The sequence below is a fragment of the Globicephala melas genome, chromosome X (genome assembly GCF_963455315.2).
Source record: "Globicephala melas chromosome X, mGloMel1.2, whole genome shotgun sequence".
NCBI lineage: Eukaryota > Metazoa > Chordata > Mammalia > Artiodactyla > Delphinidae > Globicephala > Globicephala melas.
In genome coordinates this window covers 39806035-39830034 of record NC_083335.1, presented here as the reverse complement: position 1 = coordinate 39830034, position 24000 = coordinate 39806035, and the positions used below count along the sequence as shown (strand labels likewise).

General features: G+C 42.6%; 1 protein-coding gene across 1 annotated transcript; it reads right to left on the bottom strand.

Annotated features, from left to right (window-relative positions):
- Positions 1–19692: 19692 nt before the first annotated feature.
- On the bottom strand, positions 19693–22951 carry LOC115849170 (thymosin beta-15A). Its single transcript, XM_030850166.2, has 3 exons — positions 22834–22951; positions 21054–21166; positions 19693–20128 (listed from the first exon to the last, which is right to left on the bottom strand). The coding sequence occupies exons 2-3, from the start codon at positions 21151–21153 to the stop codon at positions 20091–20093; spliced, it is 138 nt and encodes a 45-aa protein (XP_030706026.1). The 5' UTR covers positions 21154–21166; positions 22834–22951; the 3' UTR covers positions 19693–20090.
- Positions 22952–24000: the final 1049 nt, after the last annotated feature.

The following is a 24000-nucleotide window of genomic DNA, read 5'->3' as shown; positions in this document are numbered from 1 at the left end:
GTCCAGCGCAGTCTCTGAATTCATATCATTAAATCACCATGATTAAACACCAGCCAGCAAACAAACCACAGGGAATGAAACGTTCCACTATACTCCATAATCTCTAAAGGCCAAATCTCCCAGGAAGGCTGTTACTGGATTACACTGTGTCACATTGTAACATTTGGCCCAATGGCAAAGAATCATATCCCTTTCCCCTCTCAATCTCAAAGGCTGCATGTGCCGGGAAGACTCCTATTACTTCAGCCCAGGACACCTCCTCACACTTTTGAGTCAATGGCTGTACCTCAGGAGCTGCAGGCTTTTCATTGGCTGAGCCGGTCCAGAGTGGTGCTTGGGCTACTCTGATTGGACACTTCCAGCATCCCCATGATGCCGAGGTGCAAGACATGAAGGTTTCCGTTTTCCAAAAACAGGACAATGTACTCTTGAGGGGGAAAAAAAAAACCAAGTAAGATTAATCTGAACCAGTCAGAAGTGTAACTTCAGTTTCTTCCACCTTGGTTAGTTACTGTTTCTTGAACATTTTGCTTTAATTATTTCCGTGCTGTGTTTGGGTCCTTAATTCTGCTTTTAAATGATTTCCCTGACGCAAGTCATGTTGAAAAAGTTTGAATGGGGTATGTTTGTCCTGCTAATAGTATTTTCTCAGAGTTGATGTTTATCTTTTATTATTTAAGCAGTAAAGCTCTTTCCCTTAGTTTATCATTTCAGTAAACCACAGTTAGATCATGATTGCTCACTAGGTGGCCTTTCTCCTTAATTACCTTCTGAAGTCAATAATCACATGTACTTATTTGCCCTTAGCCTCTTCAACATTAAACCCCATTATTCCTCTTTCTTAGATTTCCTTGAGCTTTACCTAGAGCTCTCTTGTCATCTGAAATTTTGTTCCACGTGTGGAAGATCATCCTGAGGTACCTGCGGGATTTACCTGCAGATACTTTGGTGGTAGTTTTCCTTGGTCTCCTTGAGAGTCAAATTCTTTATCTGAAATATTTTCATAAGATTCATATCATGTTCAAGAATATAAATAAATAATATTCCCATTCCGGTGGCTCATTTAACATAAATCCTTAGTCTGATGGCCCCAAGGACAGTTCTTGGGGGGTACTGGACAATCGAGTTCTATCAATACACTGAACCAAAGGAAAAAAGGCCTTTACAGTCCTCCTCGATCAGGCAATGGCCCCCTTCATAGCCACACAACTCAGAGTGGTTAAGCTCTCTCTAGTTTTCTGCCTTGCCCAGTTCTTAATCCTGAGTTTGTGGGTTTCTGAAAAGAAACACTTTCTGTTTTGTCTTTCCAGGATGGTGCAGTACCTTTTTTCAGGTCCTGAAGAAAAGTTCTCATTTCTGTAGGTTGTCCATATTTTGTCTCACTGTTTAGCTGAGTGACATCCTTTTCAGGTTTTAGCATCCGAATCAATAGGGAAATCTACATTTTTTTTCAAAAGCAAAAAAGGAATACCAAACAAAACTCAACAAACGTTGTTCATCAAATCACAATGCATTTATAGGGACTACGATGAAAGAGTTTCTTCCCCCTTCACCGAGGTGGAAAGTCAGAAACATTTTTAAAATAAATAAAACTATTCACTGTTCAAATAGTTGACGAAAATTACATGAAAGGGTTCACCTTATTTTCTCTTAAGCAGTCACGAGTGTTCTCTTTCTATTTTTAATCTAAGTATCTACAAAACGTTGCTTAAAATGAAACATCAATTTTAACACACAGAGAAAAGTCCTATCTATGCATTGCTAATTTTGAAGTGATGTGATATGAACTCTACCAGGGACGATGAATAAAGAGAGAAGGGCTACACGAAAATCCTGAGAAATACCACCCAGGTCAGCAGAAGCATTCAGCTGACCTGTAGATACATGAGAAACAATAAATAATTGCTGCTTTAATCCACTAAGTATTGAAGTAATTTGTAATGCAGCAATCACTAAATGATACACAATTATGAAAACATTACATTTTTTCCAGATTGCTCAGGGTTTTGAATGCACTTATTCATCAAAATTATCTGTTTAAGTAAGACTTTCCATCAATAATCTATGCTTACATGTGTTGGAAGAATTCAAAAACTGTAACTATAACACCTCGTAAACATCAAACCAGTATTTATAGGAGAAGAGAACCAGTGTTCTCTTAGTATAATGGAAGAGTCAGGAGATATGCCCACCTATAACTCAAAACTCATGTCTTCTGTGGGTTGAATACTCTCTCCCTAAAATTCCTATGTTGATGTGCTAAACCCAAATACCTGATATGTGATTGTATACAGAGATAGGATCTCTACTGGGAAATCAAGTTAAACTGCCTCCATTAGGATGATCCTTAATACAATATGACCTGTATCCATATAAAAGGGGAAGTATGGACACAGAGACTGTCATATAGGGAGAAAACTGTGAACAGAGAGAGGAGTTTCTCTGCCATCTCCACAAGCCAAGGAGAGAGGCCTGGAACAGAGGCTTCCTTCTCAGCAGTCTGAAGGAACCAAACCAGCTGACATCTTGATTTGGACTTCCGGCCTCCAGAAGTGTGAGACATTATGTACGTGTCCTTCAAGTAAAGGGACCTCTGGCATTTTGTATATCAGCACCAGGTAACCACCACCATTAGAAACATACAACCAAACAAGCAAAGAAGCAAAGAGCGGGCAAATAATCAAATCCAATACCGTTTTTTTTTTTTTTTTTTTTTTTTTTTTTTTTTTTAACCAAGGCTGAGCATCCAGGAAAGAACTGACTTCTTCAGCCCAGAAAACCAGCTTGAATTCCGGACCAGTGGCTGTAGCTCACCACTGCTGGTCTCTCATTGGCTGACTCAGAGGCGAGTGGTGCTTGAGCTTCTCTGATTGGACCTCCCATCATCAGAGGCCTATATCACCAAGGTTTTCAAAAATAGTAAAGCATGGAAAAGAATAGACACAGATTACCTGAAGAAGTTAGAGTAGACCCTTCAGTTCCAAGATTAAATATTTTCCGGGTAGATTAGAATCTGGGATAGATTTTTTTCCCTTGAACTTTTTGGTTTACTTATTCGTTTGCTGTGTTTGGATCCACACTTCAAATGAATTCCATAACATGGGTAGTGGAGAAAAGAGTTTGAATGGGATATTTTTGCCCTAGCAATACTATTTTCCACGCGTTGATGGTTCTAATTTGTGGATTAAACATTACACTCTTTTCCTCAGGCTGTCTTTACAGTAAACCACACACACAATTAGATCGCAATTACTCACTAGGTACCCTTCTTTCTGCAAGAACCCACGGAAGTGTGTAATCACAATCTCTCACTCCCCCTTCCCATCTTCAACAACGAAAATCACAAAATTCCCTTTATCTTCTTATCTTTCTAAATTTCGTATGTGTTGTTCACCCTTGCATGCCCAGCCTTCACTCTCCAGACCTATTATGCATATTAGGTAAACATATTACCTATTATATAATATGTATCAATAATGATCCTATTTCATTTCTGGTTTCACAAGTGCAAAACACCCAAAGCACAATAGCAGTGTCCTGGTCTATTAGAGCTCTTATACTTTTTACAGAGACCATAGCCTTGAGACCAGCATGCAAAAATAACCTTGGTAATGAATCTCTGTTTCATATGGAGAGAAACTGGCATTTTGAAGCAGGAACCATTAGCATGATAGACATTAAGTGATTTTCTGAGGTCAACTCTTTTCAAAGTGGTCCACGCTTGTTTCTCAGAAAAGGCACTTGGCTCTACCAAGAGTTTGGAGTTCTGAAATTTTTTTCCCAGTGTATACAACAATTACTACTTCTTACACAGAGGAAGGTATGTACCTGATTTCATGGTAGATTTTAATGCCAAGTTGTGCAGCAAGCGCTCCTTTTTTTCCAAACCCTTTTAAGTTTCATCTTTCCCGAATAATAGTAAGTAATGAACTTCATGAGGGGGCTTATTGGCCAAAATCCTAATTCTACTGATCTCAAAGAGAGCGCTGGAGGTAATATTGGCCCCTTTCATACTTGCAATTTTCTGTGAACTCTCTCTTCTGTCTTGTCCTGTCCCCCAGTTTGCTCTTCAGCAAGTGGTGCTGTGTCCAAGGTAGAATACTTTGTTTTTTGTCTCTCCACAGAATGAGCCCAGAAATTTTTGAACTTTGCAACTTATATAGCTTTGTCTCATTGTTTTCCTGAGAGAGACATCCTTTACTACCTTGTACATCCCAGTCAAAAGGATTATTTACAACTTATTTTACATGTTCAAATGAAACACTTCACAATCATGAGGAAGTACTGTGCTTTAAAGCAAATCTGAATATATTGCACAAGACCGAACTCCCACAAAACATCCTCTCTCTGCAGTCGTAGGAAGCTAGAAATCTGTTTTAAACAAGAAATAGAAAATCAGCAACTTCTTTGAAATTTGGCAATACACTTATACAAAAATTACACAAATAAAAATCTTCATGGGACATGAAGAAAACACAATGGAAAAGAATAGAAATGAACCTTAACATTCAAACCACTTGAGGTAAAAGGAGACATATTAGGTTTTCTATTGCTGATAAACCTCCTCTAAACTGATGCCAGGGGCTGAAGAAATGACTTCCTCTCGATTTTAGTCCTTAAATCCCCATGATTAAATATAAGTAAGGAATCAAAAAAAAAAAAAAAAAGCAAAGTTCCACAGTTCCTTTCCCCTTAATTTCCAGTTTGATTATCATACAAAGGCTATTATCTGTTCAGCCCTGGTCACTGGACAACATTTGGGGCCAATGGCTGTAGCTCACAGGCTGCCAGACCCCAGTGGAGACCGGAGCATGAGCTGCTCTCACTGGACATTCTCCAAAGGATGAAAAATTGCAGGTCATGAAAGTTTTCCTTTTAAAGATGGAAAGAGTCTCTGCTAGGGAAGAACTGATTAGATGCATCTGTGGGAATTCTTTAAATAGTTTCAAAAACCAGGTAATCAGAAAAGTGAAATGTTTGTGAACATTTTGTTTTGCCACTTCTGTAAGCTATCATCAGTCCCCATTTATATATTTAGATGTGTAATTAAACTGGGATATGTTGAAAATGTGTAATAGGAGTAGTTGATGTATATAACTGCTCCTCCACGTTTTCTATTGCATGTCACACATAACATACTTGTGAAAAATTCCATCATACGCTCACGGGAGGATGAGAATAAACTGGGAGATGACATTCATAGGAAAATGAGTTTGGCCTCACAAACCTCTATAAAGCCCGACATAGAGAAAGCACTAAAACTGGGCTCAAGAAAAGGTTGGAATATTGTAGTTTACCTAGCTTTTCTCTCTTTGTGTGGCTGAGAGTGACATCCTTCACAGGTTGGTACATCCTACTCCAGGGGTACTGAGAATTTCCTTTTAATTTTTCCATGTTTTCTCAAAGTGTAGGCGAGTTACACTATTCTATCAGTTCAGGTTCATAACACGTGATTCAAAAGTTTTACATATTATACTCTTTTTGAAGCGATTATTAAAGAACTGCTATATTTCCCTCTGCTGTACAGCATATCCTTGTGGCTTCTTTTCAAATGCCAAATGAATACTTTTAAATATGTGAAATATTAATCTCTAATGAAAACCATAGTAAATTACAAAGGACTGCAATCATGGAGTGCCTTCTCTCTCTCCAGCGATGTGGGAAGGCAGAAATACAGGTTTTGAAAAAAGGAATAAGGAAAGTCAACAAATCCTTTGAAATTCAGGAACATATTTATAGAAAAAGAAAAGAAAAAAAACCTCAATGCACCAAGAAGAAAAGACAATGGATATTAACTTCAATAAATATTATTAGAAGCATTAACATTCAAATTACTTGAGGTAGAGGAAGGAGTCATCTTAGTTATCTTAATTGCTGAACACCCTCCTCTTATTTTCATGCAGGGAGATAGAGACATGTCCCACTACCAGATCTGGATGACTGTACTTAGATCACCATGGTTAACAGCAGCTAGCTGAAGGGAAAAACAACAAGTGAACTATCATACCTCTTTCCAACTTGATCTCCGGGCTGAGTGTCACGGGAAGGCTGTTATTTGTTCAGCTCTGGACGCCCCACCGCACTCTGGGCCAACTGCTTTGGCTCAAGGGCTGCCAGTCCCTCGTGGGCTGCTGCTCTGGAGATGCTGGTTACAGCTGCTGCCAGTGGATGATCCCTTCATCCATGCACAACTGCAGTTCAGTCAAGATTTTTGGACGAAAAGTGAAAAGGTAAAGACTGCAAAAAGTAAAGCTAAAAAAAAAAAAGGATTCCGAGAAATCTGAAGTAGGTACAAAGAAATTTCACAAGTTATTGTCACAAGCTTGACTCTAGAAATTTAGTTTTCTCTCAGTTTACACTGCTTTGGGGTCCTCTTTTATGTATTTAACTGAATTAGGATTTGAGATACGTTGAAGGAGGAAAAATGGGTAGGTGTGTTTTTTATATCTGTTACTGCATTTTATCGGCTACTTTATGCCACAGAAGAATCTCTGGATGATACTGCTATACACAGGTGGAAAAAATGGCAATATCACAGTCCTCACACCGAGAACACAAATGAAAAATGGTTACTCATAAAATGATAAAAAATTAATCGTTGACAAATTTATAATTCTTTTATTTTAACATTATTTGGTTTCCTGAAATACCTTGCATGGAGGATAAATATAAGAGAGGCTGGTTGGAAAAAAAAAAAAAACACTCAGCAATGTCCCTATTCTTTAAGAAACCACCAGAGGAGAGAAAAGGAATCAATAAATGGGAAATACTTAACCATTAAGATCAAATTAATTTCAAGAGCCTAAGAGAATACAATCAAAGGCATATTTAAATGTATTCATGGGGAAATAAGTTACAGAAATTGAACCAAAAAGGGACTTTAGAAGAACTGAAGAAATGTGGGTCATCTGTGTGGTTTCAGTCCCAAATGACTAGGCTTCCAATAGTGCCTCCCCTTGGACTTTTAAGGGACAGATAACCCTACCGCTAAGAAAATGGTTTCAATCATGAAGGGGAAAAAGACAATTTTTATTACTAGAAAATGGAATGATACACCAGTGAAAATAGCTTACTACTCCAAATTTCGGAAGAGTGCTTTTTACAGATGAGTGTATAAAAAACCTTCCTTGAAATACTCGTAATCAACTTCCTGCCATATTGTTGTTTTGTTTGTTTTTTTCTTTTTAAATTTGGGCCCGCTGCCGGCCAAGCTTCTGCTGCCTCAGGTTGCTGCCCGCCTCATCTAAGACACTGTAGGGTATCCAGTGGGAATGCGGCTTGAAAGTCACGTCTCCAGGGAGCCGGGCGGCAGCTGTGGCTCCGGAGGCCGGGGCCCGGGGGGTTGGGGCTGGGGGTGGGGGCGGGGGCGCGGGGGCCCTGCTCAGCTCCCGGGCCGCCCAGGGCCGCATCCTCCCAGGAGGTGGCGCTGGGCCCCGCTGAGGCCCGCGCTACACGCCGGGGCCCCGGCCACGGGCTCGGCGAGCAACTGCCTGCGCGGCGCGGTGGGCGAAGCGCCCGAGTGCGCGGGGTCGCCGCGGGCCGGCGCGCGCGCGCGTGCGCGGAGGCGGGAGAGGCCGTGCGCCGAGGCGGGAGAGGCCGTCCGCACCACCTGGCGCCGCCTGAGGGCCCTCTTGCCATATTTTGATTCATGGGACAAAAGACATGTCCGGTACAGTCTCTGAATTCATATCATTAAATCACCGTGATTAACAACCAGCCGGCAAAGTAAACCGGGGTGAATGAAACGTTCCAGTATACTCCATCATCTCTAAAGGCCGAATCTCCCAAGAAGGCTCTTCTCGGTTTACACTGTGTCACAGTCTAATATTCTGGCCCAATGGCAAGGAATCACATCTCTTTCTCCCCTCAATCTCAAAAGCTGCACGTGCCCGGAACACTCTTTTTTGCTTCAAGCCCAGGACAACTCTTCACACTTGGAGTCCATGGCTAGGCCTCAGGAGCTGCAGGCTTTTCATTGGCTGAGCCGATGCAGAGTGGTGCTTGGGCCGCTCTGACTGGATGCTTCCAGCATCCTCCCCAGAGTGCTGCGGTGCATGTCAAAAAGGTTTCCGTTTCCAAGAACAGGAGAAGGCACTCTTGGGGGAAAAATACCAAGTACCATCCATCTGAACCAGTCAGATTAGTAACTTCAGGTTCTTCCACTTGGATACGTAGTTTTTCTTGGACATTTTGCTTTCATTATTTCCCTGCTGTGTTTGGGTCCTCGATTCTGCTTTTAAATGACTTCCCTGACACTAGTCACGTTGAAAAAGGTTGAATGGGTTATGTTTGTCCTTATAATACTATTTTCTCAGAGTTGACGCTTATCATTAGTTGTTTAAGCAGTAAAGCTCTTTCCCTTAGTTTATCATTGCAGTAAACCACACTGTTAGATCATGTTTACTCACGGGGTGCCCTTTCTCCTTAATCACCTTTGGAAATCAGTAATCACACATGTACTTCTTTGGTCTTATCCTCTTGAACATCATACCCCTGTATTCCTCTCTTTCTTACATTTCCTGTGTGTCAGTCGTCCTCGTGCTTTTCCTAGAGCTCTTCTCATCCAAAATTTTGTTTCCGGTGTGTGAGATCATCCGGAGGTACCACAGAGAGGGATTTACCTGCAGGTCCTTTGGTGGTAGTTTGTCCTGGTCTCCTTGGGAGTCTAATCCTTTTGGTTCTTTGAAATATTTTCCTACGATTCTTATCATATACAAGAATGCAAAGAAATAAGATTCTCATACCGGTTGCTCATTTATCATAAATCCTTCGTCTGATGGCCCCAAGGACAGTTTCTCAGGGCTAATGGCCCGACAGAGTTCTCCTCCACTGGACCAGAGAAAAAAGAGTTTTAGAGCTCTCCTCGATCAGGCACTGGCCCCCTGCATAGCCACACACCTCAGAGTGGTCACGCTCCCTCTAGTATCCTGCCTTGCCCAATTCTTTCTCCTGAGTTTGTGGGTTTCTGAAAACATTAAAAACACATTTTCTGTTTTGTCTCCCACGACGGTGCTGTCCCTTTTCTCAGGGCCTGATTTCGGTAGGTTGTCCATACTATGTCTCGCTGGGTGCGTGACGTACTTCTCATGCTTTCACATGCTAATCAACAGGGAATTTTACAAATTATTTTCAGAGTATAAAACGAAGGCCAAACATAACTGAAGAAACACTGGTGTCTAAAACAAATCACAATTCACATTTTTAAGCACTTACAAGGACTGAAATGATAGAATATCTTCCCTCTTCACAGTGGTGGAAAGTCAGAAACTTTGAAAAGGTGATTAAAAACCATTCACTCTTCAAATTCTTGAGGAAAATTACGTGGAATGTGTCACCTGATTTTCCCATACGCAGTGTTCTCCTTTTTATTATTATGGTTATAGGAGTATCGACAAAACACTGCTTACAATCAAACATCAATTTTAGCACACAGAGAAAAGTCCTTTCGATACACTATTAAATTTGAAGCAATGGGAGATGAACCGTACCCGGGATGATGAGAAAAGAAAGGAGAAAGCCCTCTGGTCTGAGTGAGTGAGGCCTCTGGAAGATCTGGCAGGACCAATGAGACTCATAAACCCCTAAAGAGCTCATAAACCCCTAAAGCACTCACCTGTAGAAGACCCACCTCTACCGGACCCAGGCAAAGCCTCACTGAGCACAGTCCCACCTGCCTGATTTGCTCAGGCCCAGGGCCAGTGGTTTGGGCACTGTGTTTTGCCGAGGACCACCAGCCTTCTAGCCTGTGACGTCATTATCATGGGTTCCCAAGCCATTGTCAAGCCATAGGGGCTTTGGAATCTGCTGAATTAAATGTCAAATCCCCTCTGCTCTCCCCATCGCCATACCTGGGGCAAGCACATAGCACAGTTTATCCCCACAAGTAATCATACATTGCAGGCTTGATATTCTCGTGATTTTCACCAAGGACATACTGGAGTGAAATGCCCCACCTTGACTCCAAGGGAATTCAAACCTTTCTGGGTTAACAATCCTCTTCAAAGGAGGTTTGTTTAACCTGTGCTTATTCTACAATTCACCTTGAGAATGGACATTGGGTGGGTTCTCCACAGCTGATTTTTGGAATCTTGGAGCCACCATGGAATTCCCTAGGACAATTTCCCTGGGGTTCAGCTTGGCTCATCACCCCCCCTCTCTTTTTTTCCTGTCCAAGTGGCACTGTATCCCCTTAACTAAGCTTGGGGACCCACTGAATTCAAATACCTAGAGGTTTTTGTCAAGCAGGACTCCCTCTACAAAGTCCAAGGAACGGTACAGGCACTCCTACTCTGGGTTCTACTTCTGTCCATCCTCCCACCCACCCATTCAGAGCTATTCACTGCACACTTAATCTAGCGTACAAATCAAACTCAGATCTGATTCTAAGCTAGGCCGCTTACTTAGTTGTGGGAGCTTGGGTGGTAGTTAACCCAACCTCTCTGAGCCTCACACTTCTTGACAGGGAGAATTACACTTACCTGTCCAAGAGGAAAATATAAGGGCAAAGGGTAAGTACTAGACATATGTGTATAACATATGCAGCCGAGTGCCTGCCACATAGAATCATATAGTGCTCAATTTAAAAAAAAATGTTTACTATGGCGATTTCTATAGAGCTGGCTACTGAAAGGTGAGGAGGGATAAAATGTGGCCCCCAAACTCTGTGACATTACAATTGAATGGAGAGCTAGCACAAGCATACTCCTGAAGGGTTGGCAGTAGAAGGCTGCATCTGATCCCAAGCATGATGCATGCATCATGGCGTTTCAGAGAATAGGAAGAGGAAGAGGCAGGGAACTCACGGTAGGCCTATACCAGGCACTGCACCTGTCATGCTACGTCTATTCTCTCATTCAGTCCTAATCACAGCCCTTCTGAAATGGCGTTGTAAATAGTACACCCATTTCAAAGTTGAAGGTCCTGAGGCTCAAGGAGAGAGAAGTCACTGTAGGCTGGGATGGTCAAGTCATCTTCACAGAGAAGGTAGGATTTGAGCCAAGACTGGGAATGTGAATAGGATTAGGAAAGGGAGAGGGTGAGGGGCCGCGGCTTCACGGGAGTGAGGAGGAACAGCTGGCCCACAAAGCGCTGAGTCGGCCATTCCCAAAGCCAGCGAAGTAACGAGGCACTTTCCACCTGCTCCCTAGCAACTTCCCATCACAACTCGGAGCTGCGTTCTCTCTGCCACTTCACTAACGTGAGGCTCTGGAGGGAAAAGTCATCCAGCCTTATCTCGCTGTCAGCCCTAAGCAAACTGATGGGGCCAAGGCAGCCAGGAGAGCGTGTCCATACAGCTGTCTGGCAGCAAGTCTCAACCCCACCCCTCCGGTTGCCTGAGGGCTTGAATCTCAGGCCTGAGAATAAGTATAACCTCCATTCGCTGGGCACTCCATCGGCATTGTCTCACTGAGTCCTCACAACAGTCTTGTAGACCCTATTCAACAGAGGAGGAAACTGAGGTCCAGAGAGGCCAAGTCAGTTACCCAAAGCACCACATCTAGTAAGAGGGACAGCTCGAGTTTCAACCCAGGTCTAATCTGACTCCAAAACCTGTGTCCTTAATCACTCTTGCTGTGGAGCCTGGTGCTACTAGCTCACAGCAGTTCCAGGACCCAAACAGACACCGTCACCATGTTGTGTGCCTTTTCCTTGTTAACGCAGCTTCGCAACTCTATTTGTCTCCAGAAAACAAAGGCACCAGAATTCTGAGGAGAACAAATCAAGAAAAGGTGATGCATTCTCATTTTCCCACTCACCGTTGTGCTCTCCAAATCCCCAAGCCCCAAGAGATGTTCTTACTCTTTCCCCAGGTCTTTTCCCTTAAAGGGTGTCCACACACCCTGATTTTCCCTGTTGTTCCAGCACATATATACAATGGAATATATATATAAAGAAACGAAATTGAGTTATTTGTAGTGAGGTTGACGGACCTAGAGCCTGTCATACAGAGAGAAGTAAGTCAGAAAGAGAAAGACAAATACCATATGCTAACACATATATATGGAATTTAAGAAAAAAATGTTGTGAAGAACCTAGGGGTAAGACAGGAATAAAGACACACACCTACTGGAGAACGGACTTGAGGATATGGGGAGGGGGAAGGGTGAGCTGTGACGAACCGAGAGAGAGGCATGGACATATATACAGTAACAAACGCAAGGTAGATAGCTAGTGGGAAGCAGCGGCATGGCACAGGGATATCAGCTCGGTGCTTTGTGACCGCCTGGAGGGGTGGGATAGGGAGGGTGGGAGGGAGGGAGACGCAAGAGGGAAGAGATATGGGAACATATGTATATGTATAACTGATTCACTTTGTTATAAAGCAGAAACTAATACACCATTGTAAAGCAATTATACTCCAATAAAGATGTAAAAAAAGAGAGACAAAGGAGAATTTTCAACCAATTTAACAATAGAATTAGAAAACTTATCACAGTTAACCAAAAATTGAGTTTTAAAGCAAATCATAATAAATTTCCAAGGTTGACATGACAGAACATGTTCTTTCTCCACAGAAATTAGAGACTACAAATCAATTAAAAATAAAAGTAACAGGAAAATCACCAACTACTTCTGAATTAAATAATAACTCACAGAAACACAAACAAAAAGCCATTGGGCTAAGAGGAAAATTCAATGGAAATTAGATTATATTAACAATATAATTAATATTGGAACACTGCAAGGACACGGAGAAAGTCATCTTAGTTCTTTTACTGCTCACCATCTTTCTCTTAACTTAATGCAAAGGTCAAGAGAGATGTTCCTCTTCCAGCTCTGGATTCATATTACTAAATAACCATGTTTGAAAAGAAGTTTCAAGGAAGCACACCCAGGTTCATCCCAGCTCACCTCCCCACACACTTTGGGACAATGCTTGTGGCTCATGGGCTGTAGGACCTTATTGGCTGCTCCAGTAGACACTGGTGCTTAAGCTACTCTCATTGAACACTGCTGTCATCCTATGATACATAATTGTGGGTCATAAAGTTTTGTCTTTTAAATGTCATAAGAAGTAGAATGTAAAAATTTAGAATTGGATAAGTCTGAACATATAGAAATAGTAACTTCAGAATTCAGGGATATGGAGAAGTAAATTGGGTCAAGAAATTTTAATTGAGATATTTGTGTACTATTTTTGGTTCCTCATTTATGTATATTAAATAATTCTGAATATGGGGTATGTTGAAAGAAGTTTGATTGTAGTACCTTTGATTTTTCTTATCAGTTTCTTCACTTTACCTTTAAAAACTTCTGGATTATTGTACCCTATCTCTTAGGGAGTTAAGGAATGAAAGAGGTAAATAAAATGTTTACAAAAATAATAATGACCTTAGAGATTACCAGAAAGGCTGGAACAGGAATTGTTTTTTGAACTTTCAAATTCAGTTATTTCCACAATGTGTTTCCATTTTTGCTTATGTTTTACAGTGTATTCTGTGATACAGATAATGTTGAAAAAAGTTTGAATGAGGTATGGTTGTCCTATTAATACTATTTTCTTAGGGTTGGAACTTATAGTTTGTTATTTAAGCAGTAAAGTCCTTGCTCTAATTTGTATTTTCAGTAGCCAGCACCATTAGATCATGATTGCCCTTTAGGCATCCATCTTCCTCAATCACCCTCTGAAGTGAATAACTGCATATGCTCATTTCTCCTCCAGGTCTTCAACATCAAACCCCATTTTCCCTCTCTCCTTCCTAGATGTCATGTATGTCACTCACCCTTGCACTTCTGCCTTCACAACCTATATGCTGCAGTTGTAACATTGGTTTACTAATGCCTGTGTTTGATTATTGGATTTACTAAATGTAACACACACCTAGCACAATAAAAACATCCTAGTTTCCTCACAGGAATTCACACATAATTGTATATGATCAGTGTGCAAGAAAAGTTCTGAAAAACATTTGTATATCATATGGGCAGACACTGGGATATTGAAGAAGCAACAATGAACACAATAGAAATTATGTAATTTTATAAAATATTGTTTTTATTATGGGTCCACAGTTCTGTTTTGAAACTGTGATGGTTCTGCAGTGAGTTTTTCACTTCCAAAACTATGTTCTGGTTGTATAAGACCATCTCGAGGTCCCATCCAGAGAAATTTAACTGCGGTTGATTTGGTGGAAGTTTTTCCTGGTATCCTTGGGAACCATATCCTTTTTTCACATTCTTTCTTAAGATTTTTCTAATATTCCACAAAAATAATAAATTATAATACTGATAAGGGGATTCATTTATCCTAAATCTGTACTCCAATGATCCTGAGGAGATCTGGAATGGGTGGTTGCAGGCCTGGGAGTCCCAGATCTAATGTCCACTTGCTGGTGGGAGGGGCCATGTTCCAGAGGTGTCCTGAACCTGATGTTAGCCCATTGGTGGGTGGGACCAAATTCCAGGGCCACTGGCTGAGCAGCCCAAGGTGTCCTGAGCTGGTGTCTAGGGACAGGACCCTTGGGGTCCTGGGGCAGGTGCCAGCCTGCTTTGGTGTGGGATGGGTCCTGATATGGCAGGATGAAGGGCTGTGATGGTCCTGGGGCTGGTGTCTCCTCACTGGTGGGTGGTGGCTAGTGCCAGCCTGGTAGGCAGAGCTGGGTCCTGGGGTGTCTGGCTGCAGGGCCCAGGGGTCCCAGAGCTTGTGTCTTGGCCTACTTGTGGGCAGGGGTGAGGCCCAGGGATTCCCAGGACTAGTGTAGGTTCACTGGTGTGTGGAGCCGGGTCCTGGGAATGTGGGCTGCATGGCCCTGAGGGTCCTGGAGTTGGTGTTTCAGCTTACTGGTAGGCTGGACTGGGGTCTAGAGTATCATGGGATGGTGCCTACCCATTGATGGATGAGGTTGGTGCTGGGGCTAGTTCCAGCCCAGTGAAGCTGGGCCAGGTCCTGGGGTGGACTGGACTGTGTTCCAGGGTAGGTGTGGGCTTCAGGGGTCTCAAGGCAGCAGGCCTGCTGGTGGATAGGGCTGTGTCTCTGCCTGGGCTTTTGCTTGGCCTGAGATGTCACAGTACTGGTGCTGATAGGCTGCTGGTCAGAGCTGGGTTCCAGCACTAACAGTCTAGAAGGAGGATTCCAAAATAGCACTTGCCAGTACCAGTGTCATGTGGTAGAACCAGCTCCCCCAAATGGCTGCCGCCTCTGTTTATATCCCCATGGTGAGCTCCAGTTGCCTTCTGCCTCTCCAGGAGGCTCTCCAAGATCAGCAGATTGGTCTAACACAGGCTCCTTTCAAATTACTGCTTCTGCCCTAGATCCCCAAGCTTGTTAGATTTTGTGTGTGCCTTTTAAGAGTGAAGTCTCTATTTCCCACAGCCCTCTGGCTCTCCTGAAAGTAAGCTTCACTGGCCTTCAAAGCCAAGCGTTCTGGGGGCTCATCTTCCTGGTGCAGGACCCCCAGTCTGGGGAGCCTAATGTGGGGCTTGGATCACTTATTCCTTGAGGAGAACCTCTGCAATTGCAATTATCCTCCCATTAGTAGGTTGCCCACCTTGAAGGTATGGGTCTTGACCATGTCTCCACCTCCTTAACCGTGTACCAAGTTTAAAATTATTTTCTTCACAATACTTAGATTCTAAAAGTATTCCAAAGGCTAAAATTGGTGAAGATCTATTGGGTGAAAAATATATACTCACCTAATTCTCTAAGAAACCTCCTTAGGGAGAGAAAATATATCAATAAAGTGGGAAATATTTTAAAATTAAAAGCACAATGCTTTCAAGAATCTTTGATAATACATGCAAAGTTATTTATACATGTATGAATGTAAAATAGTATAGAAATTGAACCAAATTATAGAAATTGATCCAAACAAGGATTTAAGGATAAACAAGAACTGAAGAGATGGAGATCATCAATGAGCCAAATGGCCAAGCTTCCAGGGGTGTATATGGTCAGACTTTCAAGGAGGAGTTAATTCTGATGCTAATTAAATAGTTCGAGATTATGAATGAAAAGACTATTTTATTTCAACAAATACAATATGATGATAAAACTTATTGAAGAAAGCATGCTAAACAAATTTCTGAGCAGTCTCATTTATATATGAGGATACAAAAGTCCTACTTGAAATATTATCAAATAAATCTGGTTTCACATTACAAAAAAGACTAATAAGGGAAATAGCGTTACTGCTGTAAATAAGAAATTACAAACAAACAAACAAGCAAAATGGTTATGAAGAACCTAGGGGCAGGACAGGAATAAAGACGCAGATGTAGAGCATTTGAGGACACGGGGAGGGGGAAGGGTAAGCTGGGACGAAGTGAGAGAGTGGCATGGACTAATATACACTACCAAATGTAAAATAGATAGCTAGTGGGAAGCAGCCGCATAGCACAGGGAGATCAGCTCGGTGCTTTGTGATCACCTAGAGGGGTGGGATAGGGAGGGTGGGAAGGAGATGCAAGAGGGAGAAGATATGGGGATATATGTACACATATAGCTGATTCACTTTGTTATACAGCAGAAACTAACACACCATTATAAAGCAATTATACTCCAATAAAGATGTTAAGGAAAAAAAAAAGAAATTACAAGCACCAAATCAGGGGATCATCATTCATAAAACAGAATATGCCATACAAACTTTTTTCAGCATGACCCTTATTGTGGAATTTATTAAAATAAATAATACATAATATTAGAGTCCAGAATTTTAAAAGTTCATGTAAAGGTACCTTTTTCAAGCTTCCTAGGAACTGAAAGTAACTAGGATAACTCATTCAGATTTATCTGATTCTATTATTTTCTGGTCTATACTTTTGCTTTTTAAAATGCAAAGCTTCATGACCTGCAAATATGCTTCACTAGATGATGAGAACATCTAGTCAGAGCAACCCAAGCTCCACCCTTCACTGGCTCAGCCAATGAAGGACCTGAAGACCCTCAGCCACAGCCGTTGGCTCAAAGTAGGAGCAGGTGACCTGAGTTGAGCAAATAAGTGCCTTCCTGGGTGTTTTCTTGGAGACTGAGGAGAATATTGGTGTGGTATTTTTTTTGACTGTGGTTTGCTCAGGGCCCTAAATCTCAATCCCTGCTAATGGCTATTGGAGAAAAAGTATTTCTCGGGTTAGACAGGCTAGAAAAGTAACCCCACATATATTTAAGAAATGCTGAGTAAAACTACTCTAGGTGAGCAATTGTTTTCCCTATCTCATGTATGTATGAGTACTCACTTACCAGCTACTGTCTTTCACCTGCCACCATGTACGTCTCATATGTTCCCACTAAGTTTAATACTTAACACTGCTCAGGATGGAATCAATATGTCAATGAATAGGATGATTACCAGATGCAACTGAACAGTGGGAGTTATTATCCAACCCCAGCTCACCTGACAACATTCATTCTTTCCTTTAGGCCCACTAAAATCCAATCTTGTGGTGGATTACTGTACAAATACAGAGGTTGCTGAATCTATCATGGATGTATAGTATCTTTCTCAAGTTTGCAAATGGCAATGTTGAAAGGAGAGCAAATGTGTGGGATGACAGAATCAGGATACAAAGATATCTGATCATGAGCAAATTTGAGCGTGTCAGCAACCAGGATGTTTCCTCATCATGTAATTTGGATCCAAAGGATCCGGGAGGTATCATCAGGAGAAGACAGGGGCATAGAGGCAGGCACACAACTGCTGATTTCAACTATAGGAGCAGGGATTAACTATGTGGTGTGGGACTCTAGTACAGTCCTAGGACTATTGGATAGAAATTACATGGAGGCAGGTTTGGGCACAGTGTAAGCAGCCTGTTGCAGCAAGGGGCTGAGTAACTCTATTGGATAATTATTTCAGGCAAGAGGTAAGGTATTGGTGACCAACATGGTTACTTCCAACTCTCAAATCCTCTGGCTACTCTAAGCCCTGTGATGGTGTCACCTCACTGACATTTGAGCAGAGGTGACCCCCCACCCCCGGTTTTGCTTAGGGAAGTTTATGCTATTGCAGAGACCATAGTTTTCACCTCCTTTAAACCCAGTGATTATTCAAGAATGTCAGCTCTTAGAAGGGAGTGGTAAGATAATACTTGAGATTGCAAATAGGTATGGACAGCATAATCCCTTTTAGTCAGAAAATATATGAATATTAATAGACCACAATCAGGATGGTTATACACTCAAAGGTTAACGTGTAATTGGTGGGATTACAGGTGATTGGTTTTTATAAATTTCAAGTGAAAAATGTATTGTTTTAAGGCAGTGATCTGTACTCGTCTATTTATATGTATTCCTTATTATATTAGCCAGCTAGGCTTGCCATAACAAAATACTGTAGACCAGGTGGATTAAACAACAGAAATTAATTTTCTCACAGTTCTGGAGGATAGAAGTCCCAAAATCAAGATCCAGCAGGGTCATTTTCTGGTGAAAACTCTCTTCCTGGCTTGCAAGTAGACACCTTCTTGTTGGGTCCTCACATGTTGGGGAGAGTGATGTGGTGTCTCTTCCTCTTCTTTTATGGCCACAGTACTATCAGATTATGGCCCCACCCTTATGGTCTCAATTAACCTTAATTACCTAAATACACTATCTCCAGATCCAGTCACATTTGGGGTTAGGGCTTCAGCATATGAAATTTTTTGAAGGGGAGACAATTCAGTCCAGAGCACTTATGCTCACCACAAACACCAAAAATACTTGGTTCATAAGACAGTGAATTCTGTTCAGAACAAGAATGAAACCAGAGGTTCAGTACTGTAGGTCATTAGAGGTTATCAGACGTCTGAGTTTATGCTCGATAGAAGATGTGATGTGCTTAGCACAGTATGGGTTAGCAAGTGTCTCTTGCCCCCTTCCCCATTCAACCCCAACCTTGGGTGACCCCTAACTTTAGTTGAAAAGCACTTTCCAAAAAGCAAGAAGAGTCCAGCTAAAATTCCAGCCCTTATACACCTTAGAAGATTAAATCAGACCCTGTGTTTTAATTTCCTCATTTCTAAGATAACGTAGTTAGTCCACGTGACTTCTTCTCCCAAGTTTCTCTATCTCTATGATTCCAACTCTAAGGAAAAAGCACTTAGCATCCCTGTTGGGAGGCAGACATACTGAATAATATCCTGCAAACTGAGAAGGAACTTTGAGACGGAAAAATGAAGCGAGCAGCTCCATAAAGTGCAATTATGAAGTTTCCTGTGGGTAACTTACATACAGGCATGGTAGATAGGGCAGACAGATAATCCAGAGGCATTCACAGCTGCACTGCACTGCCAAAAAGTGTACAGGGGAATTTAAAGGGGCCAAAACTAAAGTAGAATCTGACTACCAAGAGAGAAGCACGTCTGCACCAACTAGAATAGGAGTTTTTTCCTCTCCCCAGGGGCCTCATGACCATTAACCATCTATGTCAGCAAAAGGCACTCTTCCAGGTTTCATATCAGATGAAGGCAAGGGTAAAAGTTGATAGGGAACTCATCTGGCTTGGACTCACTCCTTGTAAATTAGGCTAAAGCTCAGTCACGTGGAAAGAGGAGGAGTTAGGACTGTGTGGACTAAGATGGAGCTGACAAAATGGAGTCAGTATGGTTCAGCCACACAATCCCCAAAGGCCCTCCTCTGTCCAGATGAGACAGAGGAGGGCCTTTCCCATGTGCCAAATCTGCTGAAGCAGCTTTCCTGCACCCATTTTTTTGGCTGAAAAGTACCCTTGTGCACTTTCATTCCTTAGAAGACCGCCAGGAATGAACCACAGGAGCCTATTATAAACATACTGATTATATTTATTATTTTATTGCTCCATTACAAATGAAAATAAACTGTGAGAAGATGCAAAAGCATGCAACTTCATGAAGATTATAAAGCAATAGAGGGAACCATTGTAGAAAGTTAAAAGTGGCTTATCCGGTAGGGGGTGCAAAGACTACAAGCACAAAGGTCATCAACGGTTAGATTATTGACAGCATCTGCCAACTGGAATTTATGCACCAATAGAAGTTTTAAAATGAATGTCAGGGAATGTAGGCTACCCCTGACCTCTTAGCCAGGGATTATGGGTGAGAAGACATCAGAAGATGCCTAAAATCTCTACAAAGTTTTACCAAAAACAAGACACTCAAGCAATGTCGAAATTTGCTCTTGCAAGGAGATCCCCATTTTACGATGTTTGACCACACTCTTTCTCCTGCTGGATAGCTGGGGAAAAAATAAACACAAAGAAATCATTAAGAGGGTATTTACCTAAGATTAAGTTCAGTTTCTTCCAAAAGAATTCCTTGCCAAGTAATTGGAGGCTGCCATACCTTCTTTAAGTTTAGAATGCCAAGGCACTACCCACAAATCCTTAGTCAGGTATGTGTGTGTGCAAATTAATGAGCTGAACGTTTGTTAGACTCAACTGTGTGTTTCTTTTTCCCCATTTGAGAGGTAGATTTATGCCGTTGCCATTTTTACCATGGATCACTCTGAGACTGGGGGGCATGTGAAGCACTTTCTTCAGATTTATCTATCACTATACAATTAGGAAGTTATGCCATTTCAGACAATTTTGACTAACTTTGGAACTTTCAAATAATGCTACATGACAAAACGTTTCCCTTGGCTTGGGGTTTCTCCTGCAGGCTGTAAGCGGGGAGGGCAAAATTGATCCCTTGAACCCTGGGAGACTTGAGTATACCCTATAACTAAACTGATTAGCTCACCTCATCTTGTCATCAGGTAGAGAAGGCCAAAACCACAGTTTGCATGGCTCATTAGGGATGAGATCAAAGACCCAAATAGCTAGATGCAAAAAAATGCCAAATAACAAAAATCGGACAAAACTAAGATGTTTCTAATGCTATGTCCAATATTCCAAGATTGGTTTCAATGTGGGTTTTAGTATTTTTCCACCAAAAACCAGCTTTTTAAAATTCCCCCATTACTACTGGGGCCTATTTTGTGAGAACTACTTATATAAGCAAAGTAAAAAAGGCAATTATTTGATATTTTTTAATGTTATACATTAAATAATTCATACTCTGGTTATTGCTTCCTTTGTGGTAAAATTTACTAGAAGAGTTTATTTACTGAACCTATTAGTTTTCACCATTGTTTGTCTCAGAAAGTCCCCATGACTTACTTTCCTTTGAGGGAAGAGTGTTTTTTTCTTTAGTGTTAGTTTTCTTCAGTTTTGACTTGTCAAACTTCTCCACTTCAGACAAGTCTGGCTTATCACTCATCTTGACTAAAAGACTAAAAAAAAAAAAAAACCATAAAAAAAACTTATCTGGTAGAACTATTATCACACTAAGGAGTAACAGCCAAAATTCTCACATTTAATATCAATGTGTATTTTACCTGCTGATTTTCAACAGGAAAACAGCAACAGATCTTAGAAAAGTCATATTTTTATTAGAATACTTTTATTACCCCACATCATTACCCCATTTTTTTTTTTTTTTTTTGCGGTATGCGGGCCTCTCACTGTTGTGGCCTCTCCCGTTGCGGAGCACAGGCTCCAGACACGCAGGCTCAGCGGCCATGGCTCACGGGCCCAGCCACTCCGCGGCATGTGGGATCCTCCCGGACTGGGGCACGAACCCGTGTCCCCTGCATCGGCAGGCGGACTCTCAACCACTGCGCCACCAGGGAAGCCCATTACCCCATTTTTGATAGACAGCAAATGCCATTGGATCAGGATGCACTAGAAACCAAGATGTTCTAGAAACCGGGAGCCAATATGTCTGACTTTTAAAATCACAGCAAAAGTAAAATGGAGGTGATAGAAACACATGAGCAGATAGGGATAGAAGAAAAAATAAGGACTGGGTTTAACCAGCTAATGAATTTGTAAGGAGACAGCACTATTTGAGCACGTTCACTTTGTATTCAATTACTATGAGAGGGCGGCATTTTTCTTGGGGATTAGGGAGCAGCACACAAAAAGGGGTAGCACAAATTGGACTAGTTTCTTTCCATTTTATCTGCCCAAAGACAGTAGATTAAGGGGCTACAATAAGAGGAGGGATTAAATCCAGTCATAACTAATTACATGTCTCACAATAACTCCTTATGGCACTAGTTTGTAAACGCTGTAAGACGGCACAGCTAATTATGATCAAACCAAGAACTTCAGCAGAATGGGATAAACTAGAGCTCATTTCTATTTCACCATATTTTCCCCTCAAGAGGAGAGGGTAGTAGATGAGGCTAGGAGATGAGGTGCCATGTGATCATTCCGGGTTTGTCCAGAAGAGACAATAGGAGACCCCTGAGCCCGGAAAGCAGAGCTCTCCTGCGCGTGCCTGGCCCCACCCTGGTGGGGTAAGACACGTCTAGTGCCCAAACTAGCACTGAGAGGCCCCCAAGCAGCCAGACGTCCCCAGAATGCCTCCCTTCCATCGAGGTCACCCTAAGACCTTCCTTTGACAAGCGATCAGCCGCCAATCTCCAGAGGGGGGAAACAGGGACTTCAGATACTAATGACAGGGCTGGGTGCATAGACCAGTTTGTTAGCAGCAATCTGCTTACATTTCAAAATAAATATCATCATCGTCGGGAGCCCAGTCCAACCTAACAGCCACGGGAGGGGAGAGAGCGAAGGGCCAGCCCCAGAGAGCCCATTCCGAGCCCCACATTCCTCATCCCCTCAGCCTCGGACTTGCAGCCACAGCGGACTGGCCGCTCTGGGGGCTCCCCCCTCGGACCTTCCAGGGACAGACCCAGGGAGGATTCCGCAGCGCGCGCAGAAGGCGGCGCTGCGAAAACAAAGGCGCGGACTCGCCAGGAGGCGCAGATACTAATCGCCCATCCCAACCCCCGCCCCTCCAATACCAGCAGGCCCAAGACGCCAGCCCCGCGGCCGCCACGCCCTCCTGTCCCCACAGTCCTCTGGCTCTGGCGGGGCCGCACGTCCTCACCCGAAGGCTTGAAGACCAGCGAAAGGTAGACCGCTGAACTGAGACCGCTTGGTACACAGGACGAGGTTAGCCTTCCCATGCGGAACCCCGCAGTTATAAGCTGCGTGACAGACTCCGCCCCCAGACCCCTCCCCAGTCCTCTCCGATTGACCAAGGGATCCTAGACCCGCCTCCTCGCCCCTCCCACCTATTTAGACTTGCTGACCTCAGTCTACTGTCTCCTCTCCACTCAGGACCTCACCCTCGCAACTGGGTGTTGATAACGTCATGCCAGATCCGCCTATCCAGACCCCATCCAAGCCCACTGATTGCCCAAGGGATCAGTGGCTGGCCTACCTGCCCTGCTTCTCCCACTACTTTCATCCTGAGAGTCCACTTCCCTTCCTCCCAAGTATACTCACTCCTCCACAATAATAGGGGCCTCTACAATAAGCAGACATATTTTACCCAGTTAGCTTTGAACGTCCAAAACTCCGAGATCCAAGCTGAAGGAGCCATAATCAGGTACTCTTGGCTTTTTATATTCAAAGGACCCTAAGTATGCGGTGACAACGAGTGATGCTCAATGTCTGTTCTGATCCTTGGCCGGGTGTTGGAGGAGGGGTGCTCATGGAAAGGGTGGGTAGTTCAGGATCATTCACTCCCACAACGGGGCATTTCTGTGACAGTGCTACGCTCCTATGTAAAAGTCACATTTTCTAATTTTTCAGCCACTGAACATGGTAGCAGTGTAATCAGAGGAGAATCTGCTGAGGCTATTCATCTATATATCTCTAATCCCGAGCACCTTGCTTGGTCTACAGTAGACACTTAGATAAATACCCGTCTTTAGATTGAAGTAATAAATCCAGGATAGAGCAGAATTTTTGGACAGCAGCACCACCCAGTGTCTATGTTGGGAGACAAAAAGGAGACTCCAGTAGTTACTTGAAAGAACTAAATATTCAAGGTCATTTTCTGGATACTCACCCAGAACCTTAGAGCATTAAGGTAAAATGGAGATAGGGCTATGTCTTTAGCTTGCACGCCATATTTTCCATAAGGCTCATGTATGGTGGTAGAGATCTGCATAGATCAGCAATTACTCTCTCCTCAAGCATTTCTTAGGCCTTCCCCACTTCTCTCCATTTTCTTTTCTATGCTCTTGTAGCACGATGTGCTAACTTG

Coding starts and splice junctions, on each gene's coding strand:
- LOC115849170 (XM_030850166.2), bottom strand. CDS start 21,153: ATGAGTGATAAGCCAGACTTGTCTGAAGTGGAGAAGTTTGACAAGTCA. Junction 20,129..21,053: donor CACTCTTCCCTCAAAGGAAA/GTAAGTCATGGG, acceptor TTTTTTCCCCAG/CTATCCAGCAGGAGAAAGAG.